The following is a 20,124-nucleotide window of genomic DNA, read 5'->3' on the forward strand; positions in this document are numbered from 1 at the left end:
GGTGAAGATATTTTTTAAACCCCAGCATGCGCTTCTTTGCCTCCTTCCTCAGAAAGCTACTTCCTGTTTCATTGTACCACAGGGCGTCCTTCTCTGTTTTGGTCTCACTTCCTCCAGCTGTCAGCTGGCTGGGAAACACTTTCAACAGGCAGGTTCCCAAGGCTTGCAGAGTCTCGGGCTCAGAGCCCTGGGGGACAGTCCTGGGCACCTCGGGGTCCCTCCCCCCAAGATGGCACACACAGAGTCCGCCTCCCACTTCCTGTTGTGAAGCTGTGCACATTTGGGTTTAAGCTGGGTGTGCGCTTTCACGAAAGCCAGCCGTGTTCCTGACTTCCAGCTCTAATTTCATGGAGGATCCCTTACCTGCAGGCAGCAGGAAGAGTCGCTCCCCACGGCTGGGGGGTGTTTTGAGAAGGGAGGAAATGGGCCCACAGGGCACAGCCTCTTGACAAGACCACTGGCGCCCGGCCGGCCTTGGCAGAGAATGTTCTGGGCCTGGCCTCAGGAAGGCAGGGACAACCACCGTCAACGAACTCGCCTCGCTTGGCAGCGTGCCCCAGGATAGAGCTGGCAGAGGAGCCGGGGCTGAGGCTGGGAGCCCCTTCCCCCCCAAGACTTCCAGAAGGTCAATGCTTGGCACCAGAGAGATCTTAGCCACAGCCACCCGGCCACGACACTTGCCAGGGAGCACAGCCGAGGGTGCAGTGGGTGAGTCTGGACATTATTCTGCCAGCCAGGTCACATTCTTTAATCCTCTTCCTCCTCCTCTCCAGCTCACACATTTGCCAAGACAAGGTAGAAGTTAATTTTTACTCAAGTGTGAGTGGTTGCCTTTTTAGAAGACTCTTCTTTCTAATTCCTTTGCTTCAAAATCACCAAAATTAAAACCCCAAATCCTCCATATCACAGTTCCAGATGGAAGGGGAAAAAAACTCAACAGGAAACCATCAGGGAGAAAAAGGCAACGGGCGATTTTTACCTGCAGGAAAAGTGAACTCAGGAATGTAAATCTGCAGGGAAGTGACCCAAGAAAGATGGTCTTTCAAATGAAATGTGTTAGAAAGCCAGAAGCAATGCCACACCCACAGAGACAAGTGGCTCATGCACTTCCCATAGACATTTTAAATTTCCTTTGCACCTGGCTGCTGCCTATGGTTTGCACCCCACGTTCAGCTTGTGTCCTCATACTAATGCTTGGCGAGCCCCACAGACTGCGGTGGCCCCACATGTTTGCTTTAAAGCTGAAGGACCCTGATCCTTGGTTAGCAGAGAATGTCATTTTGCCAGCTTTTCTACAAAGCAGGCTCTGACCGGGGGCATCTTGTACCCAGTGCACCCTGAAGCTTTTTCCCTCCCCAGGTTTGTCCACAGGGCAAAGCTTCAACCCAGAAAGTTTCTGGACCTTTCCCTCGGTCGGCTTCTGCTCCCAGAATCCCTGCCTTTGCACCGCATTTTGAAATCGGGCCAGCACGGAAGTCCTGAACGGGCCACGGTTAGGATTGTGTTTTTTTCCAGTGATATTTTAATTCTCAAGAGAATGTTAAATCCCAAGGTAAGTGACAGAGAGCAACTGCTAAAGGCACGTTCTGACTTGAGGGGCCTGTCCTACGTTCAATGCCAAATGAATTTCTGGTGACATGCAGACTCACAGTGAGCACATTTGCAAGAGGCAGTGTAAGAAAGAAGGAGAATAGGTGTGTGTGTGTGTGTGTGTGTGTGTGTGTGTGTGTGTGTGTGTGTGCGCGCGCGCGCACAAAGCATCCTCCTTACTTGTCCCTGGAAATAAAGACTTGGTCCCAACCTGCCCCTAAAATGCGCTGAGACAAGGACATTTACCACCTGCTTTCACGGGACACACTGTCACATTTTTCTCCCTCAAGGTAAGTGAAGGAGAAAAATCTTTTACAGCTAACATTAGGAAGAACCAGTTACTTTATAATTTTCTCAAGTTACCATTTCTTTCAAAGACCCGGTTGCAGGAAAATTGGCTAAAAGAACCTCTCTGGTGTTTCTGTTCCTGCGTAGTTCATTTTTAAAAAATGTCTATGAAGGTTACAAGCATAGCAGGGGCAGATGGAAAAGTCAGACACACACTTACATGGCTGTTGAGTAAACCGCTTTTGTGTGATGTTATCCCTTCACTTTTTTGGAGGTTTTCAATCGCCATTTCAAGCTAAAGAAAATGTGTGCAGAGAAACAAAATAAAATGGAAAAAAAAAAAAAAGGAAATCAGATGGTTAGCATCAGCCGAGATTTGGTTTTTTATTAATATCCAAATAATGATTAAAGCGCCTACAAAATCAAAACAAGACGTCACGTGAGGCAGGGATGGGGACCAGGCACGTGCTGGAGAGTAAAAGCTGCGGCAGAGAGCCTCCTCTCATGCAAACCATCCCCCAGGAGCCTGTCACACCAGAGCAGCAGAAGGAAATTACATAGCAAAAATGTGCTGTTTCCTTTCCACAGAACTTACGTCTGTGCACATGCATAGCATGTTAGTTCTCAGGCGCATCATAGATTTTCTTGTGAGCAAAGTCTGTTAATAACCCCCTGCTATGCCCCCCGTGCCCCCATCCTGTTGCTGGGGGGAATCAGATGCCGCGCCAAGGACAGGCAGCCTGCCCCGGGAACCAGTCCTGGCTGCCCCTGCGGGATGCTGTGGGGAAACACCAGAGAGGCCGAAGACAGCCCCCGCCATCGGGAGGCATAGGTCCTTGGGGCCTCGGCCACAGCGGAAGAGACCAGCTTATGAGCGCTCACGAAGCAGGTGCTACGCGGAGAGTGGTGTACAGAAAGGAGCACGGAGTCACGGGAGCTAACGGGGCCAGGCCCCCTGGAGGAAGGGGCTTTGGTTCCGAAGACGTGACGGGGACTAGGAGGTGGCAGGGGGCTCTGGGCGAAGGCAGACACACCCAGCGGTGCACGAATAACACACCTTCGGATGTCTCAATTTGAAATCTGCCAGGAGAGGCTGCAAAGTGCAGTGGAAGCTCTAATTATTATTCTTGTTATTTTTGTGTGTGTGCTAATGAAGGTGTCAGGGATTGATTTGGGTGATGAATGTACCACTATGTAATGGTACTGTAAACAATCGAAAGTACGATTTGTTTTGTATGACTGCGTGGTATGTGAATATATCTCAATAAAATGAAGATTAAAAAAAAAAAAAAAAAAGTGCAGTGGAAGGAAATGAACCCAAAGCGTGCACATTTTCTTTCCAGAAACACCGAGGGAAGGCAAATGCTTCACCGAGGCTTCCGGAAGGAGCAGGTCGCCCGAGGATTTCAGGCAATGCAGCTGGCCTGTTTCCCGGGGCTGAGCGCTAGGATAAGAGGGTCACTGTGCTCCCATCGGCTAATTTGACTGTTACTGTCTTGCTTTTTCTCATCAGCTACACCTGCTAGAAGCCAAAGGGGATGTAAGTGTGACCTTGAAAACCCCGTTACTGGAAGCCGGGACTGTTGTGAGAAATGCTAAGGGGAACCTGGGCAGTCAAGTTTGCTGCCCCTTCCTGTTGGAGTTAGTGCAGAGGGGGCTGCCCGGAAGGACACAGGGCAAGCCCCAGCCAGTCCCCACTTCTATAATAAAGAGAAAAAGCACAGACACCCACCCCGCCCCCTCCCCTTGCAGGTGTGTGGATCTGCAGCCACGGCAACCAGGAGGGCACCCATGAGGCGTGGTCCCTGCCTCCCCCAGGAGCAGAGAGGAGCCCGGGGAGCTGCTCATGACTGCCCTGGACACCGTCCATCTGGAACATGCCCGAGTATGGGGTGCCCCAGGAGCCGAGTCCAACAGGGGGAAGGAGGGCCATGCCTCTGGAAAGCCACCCTGGCTCCTGGGAGGTCTTATCCCGTGCACAGCAGACTGGGAAGGGGAAGAGAAAAACCGTCTCTCCAAAACTGCACAGCTCAACCTATCTGGTCCAATGACCCCTTTACACTATTTAAAATTATTGAGAACACCCCCTTCCAAAGAGCTCTGATTTTTGATGGTTAAATCGATCAATATTTCCCATACTAGAAGTTAAAACAGGAAGCTTAAAAATACTTCTGTATTAATTTACTTAAGAATAACAATAAAAAAACCATTACAGACTAACATAAATAATAATTCTTTTTAGAATTATTTTCCAAATAATTCTGTATTTTCCAAACTGCCCCTACTCCTCCAACAAACAAAACATGTAGAAGTGTGGAATTGTTTTATATTTTCTACAGCTCTCTTTAACATTTGGCTTATAGAAGACAGCTGGATCCTCACATCTTCTGCATTTCATTCTGTTGTAATACATTGTTTTAGTTGAGGCTTATGAAAAATAGCCAGCCTTACCCAGATATGTAATTAGAAAAGGAGCAGTATTTTAATAGCTTTCCCAGATGATTGTGGGTATTCTTCAGTGATACTACACCAAAACTCGACAAGTGGTAGTTTTTTTAAAGGTTGGCTGCAGTGCAGATCTGAAACCCTATCAATGAGCTTTCCATACTCAGTTACATTAAAATCCACTCATCTTGTGGTGTTGTCAATGCAAATGGTAGAATAGGGAACACCAAAAGTCCATTACTCCACAAAAGCAGCAAATAAACTGGCAAAAACTGTCCCCGTCAACTTTATCAGAACTCTGGAAACTAATCAAAATTCTACAGCAACCAGGCAGATGCTTAATCAAGAAAAATAGAGCAGAAACTCATTGTTTAAGGAAATCTCTGTTGAATCACTAACTGACCATTAAAACTAACTAAACAGAGACTTCGGTGGCCATATACAACAAAGATTACATAGACTTTCAAAAATCAATTCAGAAAAATCACTAAACAGACAATCAACAACTACAACAAGCAACAATGAACCCTGGGGAGGGCAGTGAATCTGATTTCCAGAGTTGCCACACTGTTATATTAAAAATGTCCAGTTTTCAACCAAAAATTATGAGATATGCAAAGAAATAAGAAAGTATGGTCCATACACAGGAAAAAAGAAATTAATAGGAGCGGCCCTTGAGGAAGCCCAGACATTGGGCTTATTAGACGAAGACTTTAAACCAACTTTTGTAAATGTACCCAACAGAGCTAAAGGAAACCATGAGAATGACGTCTCACCAAAATATAGACTATCAATAGAGAGACAGAAATCATAAAAAGAAACCTAATAGAAATTCTGGAGTTGAAAAGTACAATAACTGGTATGAAAAATTACTAGAGGGGTTCAAGAGCAGATTTGAGCAGGCAGAAGAAAGAATCAGCAAGAGTGAAGATTGATCAATTGAGATGATCAATGAGGACCAGAAAGAATAAAGAGTGAAGAAAAATAAATAGAGCCTAAGAGACCATGGGACACTATCAAGTGTACCAATATATGCACAATGGTAGTGACAGATGGAGAGGAAAGAGAAGAAAGGTTAGAAAGAATATTTGAAAAAATAATGGCTGAAAACTTCTCAAATTGGATGAAAGACATGAATTTACATATCTAAGAAGCTCAAAATTCCAAATAGGATAAACTCCACACTGAAACACGTTGTAATCAAACTGTCAAAAGACAAGGCAAGGAGAAAATCCTGAAAGCAGCAAGAGAAAAACAACTTGTCACATACAAGTGGTCCTCAAAAAACCTGACAACCGATGTCTCTTCAGAAATCATAGAGGCCAAAAGGAAGTGGGACGATGTATTTGAAGTGCTATAAACAAAAAAATTCAACCAAGAATTCTACATCTGGAAAAACTATCCTTCATAAATGAAGGGGAAATCAGTACATAAAACTAGAAAATGATAATTATAAACCTATGTTGATGGAAGCGCAATGTATAAAGATGTAATTTGTGACAATATAAAAATAATGGGAGGGCTGAAGCTACATAGGAGCAAAGTATTTGTATACTGGTGAAACTAATTGGTATTAATTTGAACTGCATTGTTATAAATTAGACGTTATCTATAATCTCCAGGGCAACCAACTAAGAAAATAACTAAAATATAAATAGTAAAAGAAATGAGAAGGGAATAAAAAAGGCACACTATGGACTCGGGCAAGATGGTGGCATAGAGAGGCGTGGAAGCTAAGTAGTCCCCCTGGAACAACTACAAAAAACCAGAAACAACTAGTAAATAATCCAGAATAACTGCGGGGGGACAAACGAGACCATCCACTCATCATACACCAACCTGAATTGGGAGGAATGCCTGAGAACACAGCATAAAATCTGTAAGTAAAACCTGCGGAACCAGGTCGGGAGACCCCCTCCCCCATAGCCTGAGCTGCAAAGCCTCATGGTGCCAGAGAGAAGCTCTCTCCCAGCAAGCCAATATAGCTCAGCTGAGCTCCAACTGGGGTTTTAAATAGCGAGTGTGAACTGCTCACTACAGGTACGCATCCCCAAAAACAGACACAAGCTTTGGGTGACGACTGACCTGGCAGGGCCGGAGGGTCACCTTGGACTGGGTCTGAAGGGGACTTTCTTTTTTGGCCCAGTGGAGAAAGCCCCAGTCATTTTCAGTTTCCAGGGCTGTGACTTGGGGAAGGGTGGAGACAGCACAAGCAGAGAGTGAGACCACTGAAATGCTAATGACCTCCACCTGGGGGTCTGTCTTCTCTAGGAGGACAGGGGTGGGGCCCTATCCATTCAGAACCAGACCCCAGAGCCCGGGGGGAACACAGCCATACCTCCTCACACCAGTCAAGAATTATAGGCTGACAGGCATCACCTGCTGGGCAGAAAAGCACAGTGACCTGAGGCATCAAAGGGTGGAGCAATTTTCTGAGACACACCCGCAGGGAAACCAGATACTGAATATTTCTTCCCTCTGGGACCTGAGCCTGTTCTGGTCTGGGAAAACCTGATTTGGATAACCAAGGAAACCATGCCTAGACAACAGAAAATTAAAACCTACACTAAGAAAAACAAAGTTATGGCCCAGTCAAAGGAACAAACGTACACTTCAACTGAGATACAGGAATTTAAACAACTAATGCTAAATCGGTTCAAAAAGTTTAGAGAAGATATTGCAAAAGAGACAGAGGCTGTAAAGGAAGCACTGGACATGTATACGGCAGAAATCAAAAGTTCAAAAAAACAACTAGAAGAATCTATGGAAATGAAAGGCACAACACAAGAGATGAAAGACACAATGGAAACATACAACATCAGATCTCAAGAGGCAGAAGAAAACACCCAGGAACTGGAGAACAAAACACCTGAAAGCCTACACACAAAGGAGCAGATGGAGAAAAGAATGAAAAAATATGAGCAACGTCTCCAGGAACTCAAGGATGAAACAAAGTACAATAATGTACGTATCATTGGTGTCCCATGAAGGAGAAGGGAAGGGAAAGGGGGCAGAAGCAATAATAGAGGAAATAATTAATGAAAATTTCCCATCTCTTATGAAAGACATAAAATTACAGATCCAAGAAGGGCAGCGTACTCCAAACAGAAGAGATATGAATAGGCCTACGCCAAGACACTTAATAATCAGATTATCAAATGTCAAAGACAAAGAGAGAGTCCTGAAAGCAGCAAGAGAAAAGCGATCCATTACATACAAAGGAAGCTTCATAAGACTATGTGCGGATCTCTCAGCAGAAACCATGGAGGCAAGAAGGAAGTGGTGTGATATATTTAAGATACTGAAAGAGAAAAACCGCCAACCAAGAATCCTGTATCCAGCAAAGCTGTCCTTCAAATATGAGGGAGAGCTCAAAATATTTTCTGACAGACAATGAGAGACTTTGTGAACAAGACACCTGCCCTACAGGAAATACTAAAGGGAGCACTACAGGGTGATAGAAGACAGGAGTGTGTGGTTTGGAACACAATTTTGGGAAGTGGTAGCACAACAATGTAAATACACTGAACAAAGGTATCTATGAATACGGTTGAGAGAGGAAGATGGGGAGCATGTGAGACACCACAAGAAAGGAGGAAAGATAAAGACTGGGACTGTGTAACTTGGTGAAATCTAGAGTATTCAACAACTGTGATAAAATGTACAACTATGTTCTTTTACGAGGGAGAACAAGCCAATGTCAACCTTGCAAGGTGTTAAAAATGGGGAGGCATTGGGGGAGGGATGCAATCAGCATAAACTAGAGACTGTAACTAATAGAATCATTGTATTATGCTTCCTTTAATGTAACAAAGGTGATATACCAAGGTGAATGCAGATAAGAGTGGGGATAGGGGAGGCATGTTAGACACTTGACATTGGTGGTATTGTCTGATTCTTTATTCTACTTTGATTTAAGGTTATTTTTCCTTTTGCTGCTTCCTAGCTGTCATTTTTTTTCCTCTTTTGCCTCTCTACCTTCTTTGACTCTCCCTCCTGCCTTGTGGAAGAAATGTAGATGCCTTTATATAGATAGTGGTGAAGGTGGTGAACACATAAATGTATGACCATGCAGAGAACCATCGATTATTTACTTGGGATGGAATGTATGGTGAGTGAACAAAACCATATTAAAAAAAAAATGGGTTGATGACAAAACCTCGAGGGCAATATACTGAGTGAAATAAGCCAGACACATTAGGACAATTATTACAGGGTCTCACTGACAGGAACTAATTATAATAGGTAAACTCATAGACATGAATTATAAGGTACCAAGATATAGGACGAGGCTTAAGAATGGGGAGTGGTTGCTTAATATGAGGAGAATGTTGAATTAGGATGAACTCAAATGTTTGGAAATGAACAGGGGTGTTGGTAGCAAGATGTGAGAATAACTAACAGCGCCAAATGGTGTGTGAATGAGGTGGAAAGGGGAAGCTCAGAGTCATATATGTCACCAGAAGGAAAGTTGGAGGTCAAAAGATGGAAATGTATAAAACTGAATCCTATGGTGGGCAATGTCCATGATCAACTGTACAAATACTAGAAATCACTTCATGAACCAGAACAAATGTATGACAATACAATTAGAAGTTAATAATAGAGGGGCATATAGGGAAGAACTATATACCTATTACAAACTATATACTACAGTTAGTAGTATTTCAACATTTTTTCATAAACAGTAACAAATGTACTATACCAATACTACGAGTCAACAATTGAGGGGGGTTGGTTAGGGATAGGGGAGGATTAGAGTTTCCTTTTCTTTTTTTCTTTTTTCATCTTTCACTTTATTTCTTGTCTGGAGTAATGAAAAGTTTCTAAAAATTGAACAAAAATTAAGTGTGATGGATGCACAGCTGTATGAGGGTACCCAGGGGCAAGTGATTGTATACTTTGGATCTTTGGATAATTGTATGGTATCTGAACAATCTCAATAAAAATGAAAAAAAAAAATGTAGCTTATGAGGGGTGACAATGTGATTGGAAAGACATGTGGATCACACTCCCCTTTGTCCAGTGTATGGATGAATGAGTAGAAAAATGGGGGGGGGAGGCACCCAGTGTTCTTTTTTACTTTAATTGTTCCTTTTCACTTTAATTTTTATTCTTATTATTTTTGCGTGTGTGGTGATGAAAATGTTCAAAAATTAATTTTGGTGATGAATGCACAACTATATAATGTTACTATGAACAAGTGAATGTATGCTATGTATGACTGCTGCATGGTATGTGAATTTATCTCAGTAAAAATGAATTAAAAAAAAAAGGCACACTAGAAAGTATCCATCAAACACAAAAGAAGGCAGTAATAGAGGAAGCAAGGAACAAAAAAGACATGAGATACATAGAAAATAAATAGCAAAATGGTCGTGGTGGTTTGAAGCTGTATGTACTCCAGAAAAACATGTTTCTAAATTTAATCCGTTCCTGTGGGTGTAAACATATTGTAAAGTAGGACTTTCTGATGCGGTTACTTCAGTTAAGGTGTGGCCCACCTCAACCAGGATGGGTCTTAATCCTATTACTTAATCCCATTACTATTAATCCATTATAAGCAGAATGAAATTCAGACAGAGAGAGAGAAAGCCAGAGAGAGCAGCCAGAAGCTGAAATCCAACAAAACCCAGAAGAGAAGGGGGACGCGGCCATGAGCACTGCCATTTGACAGAGGAACCCAGGATTGCTAACAGCAAGCCCCAGAGCGCCACAGTCTTCGGGGAGAAAGCATCACCTTGATGATGCCTTGATTTGGACATTTTCCTGGCCTCAAAACTGTGAGTGAATAAATTCCCATTGTTTAACCGGACCCATTTCATGGTATTTGCTTCAGCAGCCTAGGAAACCAAAACAATGGCAATGGAATGCCCTTCTTTATCAGTAACTACATTAAATGTGAGTGGATTAAACTCTCTGATTAAAAGACAGAGATTGGCAGAATGGGTAAAAAACCAAAAGAAACAAAACAAAAACATGATCCAACTATAAGCTATCTACAAGAAACTCACTTTAGATCCAAAGAGTGGAAAAAGATATTCCATGCAAACAGTAACCAAAAGGGAGCTGCAGTGGAATATCAGACAAAACACAATTTTAAGGCAAAAATTGTTACAAGAGGCAAAGAAGGACTTCATACAATGAAAAAAGGTCAATTCATCAGTAAGCTATAACAATTATAAACATATACACCTAAAGAATAGAGTCCCAAATCTATAATGAAAATGGACAGAATTGAAGGGAGAAAGAGACAGTTCATTGATAACATTTGGAGACGTCAACACCCCATTTCCAATAATGGAGAGAACAACTAGACAAAAGACAAACTAGGAAGGAGAAGATGTGAACAACACTACAAACCAACAAGACCTAAGAGACATTCTATAGAATACTTCCTTCCTCTCAAGTGAACAAGGAAAAAACATTCTCTGGTATAGACCATATATATGGTAGGCCACAGAACAAGACTCAACATATTTGAAAACATACACAATATCTTCTCTGACCACAGTGGAATGAAAGTAGAAATTAGTAACAGAAGGAAGTCTGGAAAATTTACAAATATGTGGACAGTAAAACAACACACTCCTACACAACCAATGTGTCAAAAAAAAAAAAGTCACAAGGAAAACTGGAAAATCCTTTGAAATGAATGAAAACAAAAACATAACATACCAAAACTTATGGGATGCAGCAAAAGGAGTGCTGAGAGAGAAACTTATAGCTGTAAACACCTACATTCAAAAAGATCTTGAATCAATAACATAACCTAACATCTTAAGGAACTTGAGAAAAGAAAAGCAAACAAAACACAAAAGAAGGAAAAAAAAAGATTAATGCACAGATAAATAAACTAGAGAAGAGAAAAACAATATAGAGAACCCAGGAACCCAAAAGCTGGTTCTCTGACAAGATCAACAAACTTGACAAACCTTTAGCAAGGACGACTGCTGGTTTGAATGTATTATGTCCCCCTAAATGCCATTATTTTTGATGTAATCTTGTGTGGGCAGAGTGTTGATTAGATTGTAATTCTTTGAGTGTTTCCATGGAGATGTGCCCCACCCAACTGTGGGTGATGACTCTGATTGGATAATTTCCATGGAGGTGTTACCCCACCCATTCAGGGTGGGTGTAAATTAAATCACTGCAGCCATATAAATGAGCTGACAAACAGAAGGAACTCAGTGTAGCTGAGAGTGACATTTTGATGAGGAGCTACAGCCAAGAGGGACACTTGGAAGAATGCACAGAAGCTGAGAGAGTAGCTGCAGATGAGAGATAGTTTGAAGACGGTCATTGAAAGCAGAGTCTTGCTCTGGAGAAGCTAAAAGAGGACAAACACCCCAAGAGCAACTAAGAGTGATATTTTTGAGGAACTGCAGCCTAGAGAGAAACGTGCTGGGAGAAAGCCATTTTGAAACCAGAACTTTGGGGCAGATGCCAGCTACGTGCCTTCCCAGCTAACAGAGGTTTTCCGGACACCGTTGGCCATCCTCCAGTGATGGTACCCAGTTGTTGATGCGTTAACTTGGACACTTTATGGCCTTAAGACTGTAACTGTGTAAGCAAATAAACCCCCTTTATAAAAGCCAGTCCATCTCTGGTGTTTTGCATTCCAGCAGCATTAGCAAACTAGAACGCTGACCAATAAAAAAAGAGAGAAGATTCAGATATCTGAGATCAGGAATGAAAGTGGAGGCATTAGTATTGACTTTACAGAAATAAAAAGGATTATAAGAAAATACATGAACAAAAAATTAGATAATTTGTCTGCCAAAAAGTTAGACAACCTAGACGAAGTGGACAAATTCCTGGAAAAACACAAACTATCAACACTGAAGTAGAAGAAACAGAAAATCTGAATAGACGCAAATCAAGTGAAGAGAGTGACTCAGTAATAAAAAATACTTCCAACCAAGAAAACTCAGGACCACATGGCTTCACTAGTGAATTCTATCAAGTGTTTAAAGAGGAATTAACACCAATCCTTTCCAAACTCTTCCAAAAAACAGAGGAGGCAAGAGCACTTCCTAACTCATTCTACAAGGCCATTATTATCCTGATATCAAAGTCACACAAAATTATCAGAAAAAAACTACATACTGATAACTTATGAATATAGATACAAAGATCCTCAACAAAATACTAGCAAACAGAATCAAACAACAGAGCAAAAGGGTTATATGTATAATACGCAAGGGTGATTCAACACACAAAAATAAATCAGTGTAATATTCCACGTTAATAGAATGAAAGATAAAACCACACCATCATCTCAATTGATGCAGTAAATATATTTGACAAAATCCCACACCCTTTAACAATAAAAACACTCACCAAACTAGGACTAGAAGGGAGTTCCCTCAGTTTGATAAGGGGCACCTATGAAAACCCCACAACTAACATGTTGCCTAATGATGACAGACTGAATGCTTTCCCTCAAGATCAGAAACAGGACAGGGATATCTCACTGGCCACTTCTATTGAACAATGTATTGGAGGGTCTGGTCAGGACAATTAAGCAAGAAAAAGAAATAGAGGTGGAAAGGAAGAAGTAAAACCACCTCTATTTCCAGAGGACATGATCCTACATATAGCAAATTCTAGGGAACCAGAAAAAGCAAAGAAACAAAAACTGTTAGAGCTAATAAACGAGTTCAGCAGTGATTCAAACAATGCATTGCTATACACCACAATGAGCAATCTGAAAAAGAATTAAGAAGATGTTTCCCTTTTGTTGTTGCTGTTAATGGCAATACATGTACTTCTAGGAGAGTCTGACACCTCCCTGATTTGCGCTAAGGCGCCAGCTGTTTGGCCCACCATTGCTTTCTGCACAATCAGTGCAAAAATGTCAAAACAGAAGAGCCAACTAATGTCTTAGCGTTATTATGAAAATAGTTTTGTCCTCGTCGACCCCCTGGGGGTTCTTTGGGAAAAGGGGTCTTGTGTGCATATTTAAGACTGACTGTTAAAAACCTTGGAGTTAGGAATAATATGGGGAAAAAAAAAAAGGCATATTGGCTGTGTAGGATCATCCTCAAATACCGGTAACTATTGAGTAAAGTTTGCACGGGCCCTCTGAAATAAAAAATGCATGTAACTACAGCGGAAGCCCCAGGTTGCTCACTGTCATTTAAAATGTCGCGTAAACGTCTGAAGGAGTTGAGAGCAAAGAACCCACCCGGGCTGGGAGGGACGGGGAAGAAAGCCCCGACGGCGGCGCGGAAGGCGCAGCGCGCACCCGCGTCCAGCAGAGGGCGCCGCGGCGCCGCCTCCCCGAGCGCGTCCCGTCTCCTTGGAAACCAGCATCTGGCCCTTGGCCGTGATGCCCGCGGGGGTGGGATTCTGGTCCCGCCTGATTGCCGGGAGAAGGGAGTGTTCAACATTTAGAAGGTTTTTAAAATTTAACATTAATTTTGTATTTGCTAGGAGATTAATTTTTTTATCTAAAAGATTTTTTTTTTTTTTTAAGCAAAGTGCTACATGCACAGGCCCGCCCATCAAATGGAAACAGCGGCTCTTATAAAGCCGGCTTCGGAAGGGACGATAAATACTTTAGTAGGAGAAAAAGCAGGTGAGCCATTGGCCAAGTCCCTTTGTCGAGCCACACCGAGTGTGGTGTAATATCCAAGGCAGGCAACAGGGGAGTGTGACTAATACTGTGTGCATTTGCCAGCCACTATTTTGCTCTTCTGGTTGTATACAAGGCCCGGATGTGCGGAGGATGGAAAGGTTTGGCAAACGTGCTATGAGACGGAAGTGCCCAAGCGGCTTTGCAGTCTGCTCTTTTGCTGAAAGCTACAGAAGAAGGGACGGTTTTCGGTTGGCGGTCATGTTGTGAGCTGGGATGCCCCGGATGCCACAGGGAGCCGTGAGGCTACACAGGGACGCTCTGGGGCCACCAGCCTCCCCTTGGTCTTGACTCAGCATTCATGGAAACTGGAAACTTACAGGCACAATCCAAGGGCAGCCACCCAGGGTCCACCTTCTTGGCACCTCAGGGAGGGAATACAAGGTTCCGCTTTTCCAGACCCTCAAGGGCAAGGGGTTCACTTGAGTTTTTAGGGCAGGAGCTGAGTTTCCGCTCACACCAGTCAAGATTATTCCTATGACTTCAAGTGGGCTGCTTGAGCCATCCTTCCAGGGCAAAATAGCAGGATGTTTAGTACTGGGAATGCAATATCGGGATATCTGAAGACCAAGCAGTGGTCCGGTGGTTGGGCTGCTGGCTTTTCCCCACCAATGGAGGATTTTCCTCACTTATTACAGGAAGAAAATCCTGGTATATTCTTAGGCATATTTAACACATCGTCTCAAAGGCCGCAGAACTTACAGGAATTCTTTTCGGAGTTGAACGCGACCAGAGAAAGATTCGAATCCATGGGCCGCTGTTTTCCCAGTTGAAACGTTGGACCTTCTGGTTCAGAGGAGGTTGGGCCTGCAGCTGAGTGTCCTGCAAGCCTGGAAGGAGCCGCCAAGGCAGAGACCTGGGCCCACTTTCCAGATTTTTCTGCCCGAGCTGAATATCCAGAGCTACATTCCCAGTGAAGGCAACCATAGGTTAGGATTTGCATTTAGCAGAAATAAAGAGTTGGAGAGGATGGCCATCAAATGTGAAACTTCCTTCATCAAGCCAGGCCTGAGGGCCCTGATGAGATATCTCAACAATATCGTCCTGCCGCTGACCAGAATGTTTGATTTTTATTTTGAAGGTTGGCCAGGCCTTTTGTCTTCATCTGTGATTTGTGTGGGGACAGATGCCCATTGTGTTTGGGGGGCTCGGCCTCCCGTGGCCCCTGAGTCTGGGGGTGTAGGAGCCCCCCAAGGGCAGCTGTTGGGTGGAAAGATCTCTTTCTCATGTAGGCCCTGCTGCCCGCCAGCTCTCCCCCGACAGAACCAAAAGGGCAAAGAGGAGATTCAACCTGGGCTGAGCCTAGAAGTGTAAACCTCTCAATTTACTCTAATGGTTCCATATAATTGGAAAAGCATAACAGAAAGGTTTTATCAAAAACCAACCATTTGGGCAATTGTAAGATTTATAATACTGCATGAAATTTTCACCAGAAATAAATGCTTCTCAGGAAAATTTGTCACCGGCAGTCTGAAATCCCCCCTTCAGCCTGTCTCTTTTGGACTTTGTGTGCTCTTCTCAGGATTAATTTACAGTACCTTCAAACACATCTCTGATCTGAACAAGTTGGCAGACATTAGCTGTCTGATGCAGAAGCCCTGTTTCTGTTTTAAGTCCAGGGCCGTCCCTGTTCATGGCTCCTGGAAAGTTCCTTGGATCTCTGCTGCATCCTTGTGGGATGGTCCCACGCCAAAAACCAGCCCATAAACAAGACCAGAGCGGGCAGAGGTCAAGAATCAGAGTCCCATCTGAGATGATGACACCCCAGGGGCAACTGGGGGTCAAAACACAGCTCATTGTGGGTTCCCAACAATTTAAAAACTCAATTCTTCTAAAGCAACCTGGACAACAATCCACAGTCATTCAGCAACCCAGGGTCTGAGCCACACCTCTGCTCGCTACAGAGCTGACACACAAATAATGCTGCCACTTCTCGGAAAAGGTGTGACCCTGATTCTAGTATATTCCATATTATAAATGGATGCCATTGCTAAAATCAGACCTGCCATATTCGTGGAAACTAATGTAGCTGTGAGGAAAGCTTTCTGATACATAAGGACTGTAACTTTCCATCCAGCCAATCCAGTGAGGGAGATCTATGCGTGGTTCCCCGGGGCTGCCCGGGCCTTGGTTTGGTGTTCTGCACCAGCAGGGACTACAGCGGCCAGGCCAGAAGCAGGTGTGTCTTGGTTAGAGCAGCAAGCCCTGCCTCTCGGAAAGCATGCAACCTCTCTCTGGAGGTGTGGGCAGCTCCATGCCCATCCCTCACAGCAGGATCTTAGGGTCACTCTGACATAGAAAGAAAGAGGAGAGCAAGACCCAGGGGGTCTCCCTGATGTGAGACTGACCCCAAAATACACCAGGAACAAAGGAACTGGGGTAAGGCCAGAATGTCACCTTATTCCAGGAGATGAACCCTGCCCCAAAATAAGAAGCTATTTTTGAATTGACATTCAATCAGTGTGATCCACCATGTTAACAGTCTAAAGAAGCAAAAGCACATGATCATGTCAGAGAAGAAAAAGCATTCGACAGAAGTCAACATCCATTAATGACAAAGACTCAGAAAACGAGGAATAGAAGGGGACTTCCTCAACCAGATAAAGGCTATTTACAAAAAATACCCTACAGCTTCTCATTATATTTGGTGCCAAACAAGTTTGTCCACTTTCACCTTGTGTCCTACACCTATTCAACATCGAACTGGCATCCCACCCAGTGAAGAAAGACAAGAGAAAGAATTAAAAGGCATCCAGATTGGAAAGGAAGAAACAAAACTGTCCCTATCTGCAGACAACAGAAAACTCCTAAAACAAAACAGTGAGTTCAGCAAGCTTGCAGGATCCAAAGTTGACAACCAAAAAAAAATCATATTTTTATATATTAGCAACAAATAGTTGGAACTAAAGTTAAAAATCAATATCATTTGCAATAGCTCCAGAAGCATGAAATGCCTTGCTATAAATCTAGTAACACACGTACAGGACGTGTATGCTGCAAATCCCAAATTTCTGATGCAAGAAATCAAAGGTGACCTAGATAAATGGAGAGACATACCATGTTCATGGATTGGAAGACTCAGTGTAGTAAAGGTGTGAATTCTCCCACAATTGATCTACGGGTTTAATGCAATTGAATCAAAATCCCAGCAGGAGTGTTTTGTAGATACAGACAAGCTGATTCTAAAATTTATACGTAAAATTCTAAAATTTACATGAATAGCCAACATAATATAGAAGAAGTGGTAGGAACCATCTACCTGATTTTAAGACTTATAAAAAGCTACAGGAATCAATTCAGGGCAGTATTGGTAAAAGGGTAGACACATACTCAAAGGAACAGAAAACAAAGTCCTGAAATAGACCCACATACATTCGGCCACTTGATTTTTTGACAAAGTTACAAAATCAATTCAATGGAGAAAGGGTAACCTTTTTAACAAGTGGTTCTGGAGCAGGTGATTGTTTCATATACACACAACCTACAGCTCACACCTTATACAAAAGGTAACTCAAAATAGAACAGATCTAAATGTAAAGTGTAAAACGATAAAACTTTTAAAAGAAAACATAGGAGAAAATCCTGATAACCAGTAGTTAAGCAAATAGTTCTTAGACACAACATCACAAACACAAATCATAAAAGATGAACTGGACTTGATCAAAATTTAAACATTTTCTTCTCTGCAAAAGACACCCTAAAGAGAATGAAAAGACATGCTAATGACTGGAAGAAAATATTTGCAAATTGCATTTCTGGCAGAGGACTTGTATTTAGCACATATAAAGAGTTCTCAAAAATCAACAGAAAGAAAACAAACACCCAGTTAAAAAACTAGGCAAATGGCTTGAACTTACACTTCACCAAAGAGCGTATATGGAAGGCAAAGGAGCACAAGGAAAGCTGCTTACCAACATTAGCTATAAGGGAAACACAAATTAAAACCATAACGAGGTACTGCCCCATACCTACGAGAATGGCCACTAGGTAGTACCTAGTGCTGACGACGACGTGGAGCAACGGGTGTGCCCTCAGTTGCGGTGGGGACACAAGCTGGCACAGCCTCTTGGGAAAGCTGTTTGTGGTTTCTTATAAAGCTAAACATCCACTAACCATCTGAGTGAGCAATCTCACTCGTAGGCATTTACCCAAGAGAAAGGAAAATATCTGTCCGTACGGAAACCTGTACGTGAATACTTAGAGCAGCTTTATTCATAATCGCCCAAACCTGAAAGCACCCAACTGTCCCTCCACCAGTGAAGGATAAACAATGGCATATACTCAGCAGCTAAAAGGAACACGCTACAGTTTCACACGACAACTTGGATGGCTCTCAAAGGCACCGCACCGAGGGAAAGAAGCCAGAATCAAAAGGCTACGGGTTGCAGAATTCCATTTATAATACACCCCCCTCCGAAAAAAAAATCCAAAACTATAGGGACAGAGGACAGATCGGTGGTTGTCAAAAGGGACAGGTGGGGGAGATTGTGAGGGAGGTTTTCGGGTGATGGGACAGCTTAGTTTCTTGATTTTGGTGGTAGTTACATGAATCTATGTGTTAAAATTCACAGGGCTGTGTGCCCAAGAGTCCATTTTACTCAATGTGAATTTAAAAACGAGAATTCAAGTAGACATGGAAATAGAGTTTTAAAAGCAGGTAAGAGCCTGGTGGCGAGGATTTGGGATAGGGACTTGGGGAGGTTTCTCTTGTTCGGTTCGGTCCAGTTTTCATAGAGGTGGACTGGGCCAAGCCTCAGAGACGCTGATGGGAATGGGCGAGTGGTAACACCACTCAGAGCAGCAGCTGCCCGTCGTGGAGCTGCCTCAGTCGTTTTCGATTTTCACCCGAGCCCGGGACGGATGACTTATCCTGAGGTTCGACGAGGCCAGATCGCCTGCTCGGGGTCCCTTGGCCGGTCCGAGCCCCTCCAGGTCCTGCGAGGGGCCACGTACTCACCGTCCCTGCTGCTGCCACGTCTACCCGTGGTCTAAGCTCAGGCCCCCCGAGAGCCTTGTACATACCGTGGCCGGCGATGACCGCGAAGTGTGGGCCAGGCAGTGCCTCGTGCCGTCCATCGCCCCGTGGATGAGGTAGGCTCCCGTGCTGGAGATGATGGGGCTGCCACCGACGTCCATGGCGAGGCCCACCATGCCGTGGGTGGGGATGGCCGGCGGGGAGGAGGCAGCCACCGTCACCGGGGCGCCCCCCGCGGCCTCGAAGTAGGATGCCGCGCTGCTGGGGGCGTACATCTGAGGGTCGGGGTTGTAGGCGTAGGCCGTCCGTCTGTCGGAAAGAGAAGGCACCATGGGACCCCAGCCCGATTCGGGGCCTCCTCCCAGTTCCAGAGGAACCCAGCCATACTTCCTGGGACACGGAAAGTGTGGGACAACGCGGACACGGTCTGTGGAACTCCAGTGCACGCCCAGGGTCAAAAGGCCTGTCTCTGAAAATACTCAGAATCGTATGCTGATGAATGGAAAAATGGATCATTTAAATTCTGTGAGTGTCTAACAAGGCTGCACGAAGGGGACAGGACAGTTCTGTATTTGGGGCTTGGTGTTTGTTACATGAATTTGTAGATGGGATAAAACTGCATAGAACGACACACACATACACACACACAAATCAGTGCGTGTAAAAGCTGTTTGAAACTGACGAGGTCTGGAGATGGTTGCCACCGATGTCTCGATGTCCATTTCCTGGTCTTGACATCATCCTACAATCTTATGATGTCACCAGGGATTGGGGGTGGGATGGGGAACTCGGAGAAGGGCCCACTGGACCCCCTGTGCTATTTTGACAACTTCCTATGAGGCTATAATTATTTCAAAATAAAATGTTTTTTAAAAAAATTAAATTGCAAAATAAAAACGAAGTTTCTACTTGATGCCCAGAATTTATCTCATGTTCCTTTAACCTCTGGTTGAAATGACTGGGCATGAAGGCTGAGATTTAGATTTTAAGTTGCGCTTAAGTGTCTAATGCAGGCCATCGTGGAAGATTATTATAAACTGTTTTTCCTTCTTGGTTCGTGGATACTGACTGCGGTGGCCCATCCCCAGGGAAGGCCCTTCTGGGTGGAGCAGAGAGCCTGTCCCTACCTCTGGGGGCTGTGACTTGCATTGCCTCCCAGTAGTGACATCCTGAATAAACGTAGTAC

The 20,124-nt window shown here is 43.9% G+C and overlaps 1 protein-coding gene across 4 annotated transcripts in view; it reads right to left on the reverse strand.

Moving 5' to 3' along the window:
• RFX2 (regulatory factor X2) overlaps positions 1-20,124 on the reverse strand; it is a 97,165-nt gene that overhangs the window by 23,393 nt on the left and 53,648 nt on the right. For 2 of the 4 annotated variants that reach the window (XM_037824019.1, XM_037824018.1), the window contains 2 exons: positions 18,986-19,247; positions 2,099-2,173 (listed from right to left, as the gene is read on the reverse strand). In XM_037824019.1, the coding sequence (XP_037679947.1) occupies positions 2,099-2,173; positions 18,986-19,247 (337 nt within the window). The remainder of the gene's footprint in view (positions 1-2,098; positions 2,174-18,985; positions 19,248-20,124) is intronic. The other 2 variants (XM_037824021.1, XM_037824020.1) reach the window with 1 other exon arrangement.

The sequence above is a fragment of the Choloepus didactylus genome, assembly GCF_015220235.1.
Source record: "Choloepus didactylus isolate mChoDid1 chromosome 25 unlocalized genomic scaffold, mChoDid1.pri SUPER_25_unloc1, whole genome shotgun sequence".
Taxonomy (NCBI): Eukaryota; Metazoa; Chordata; class Mammalia; order Pilosa; family Megalonychidae; genus Choloepus; species Choloepus didactylus.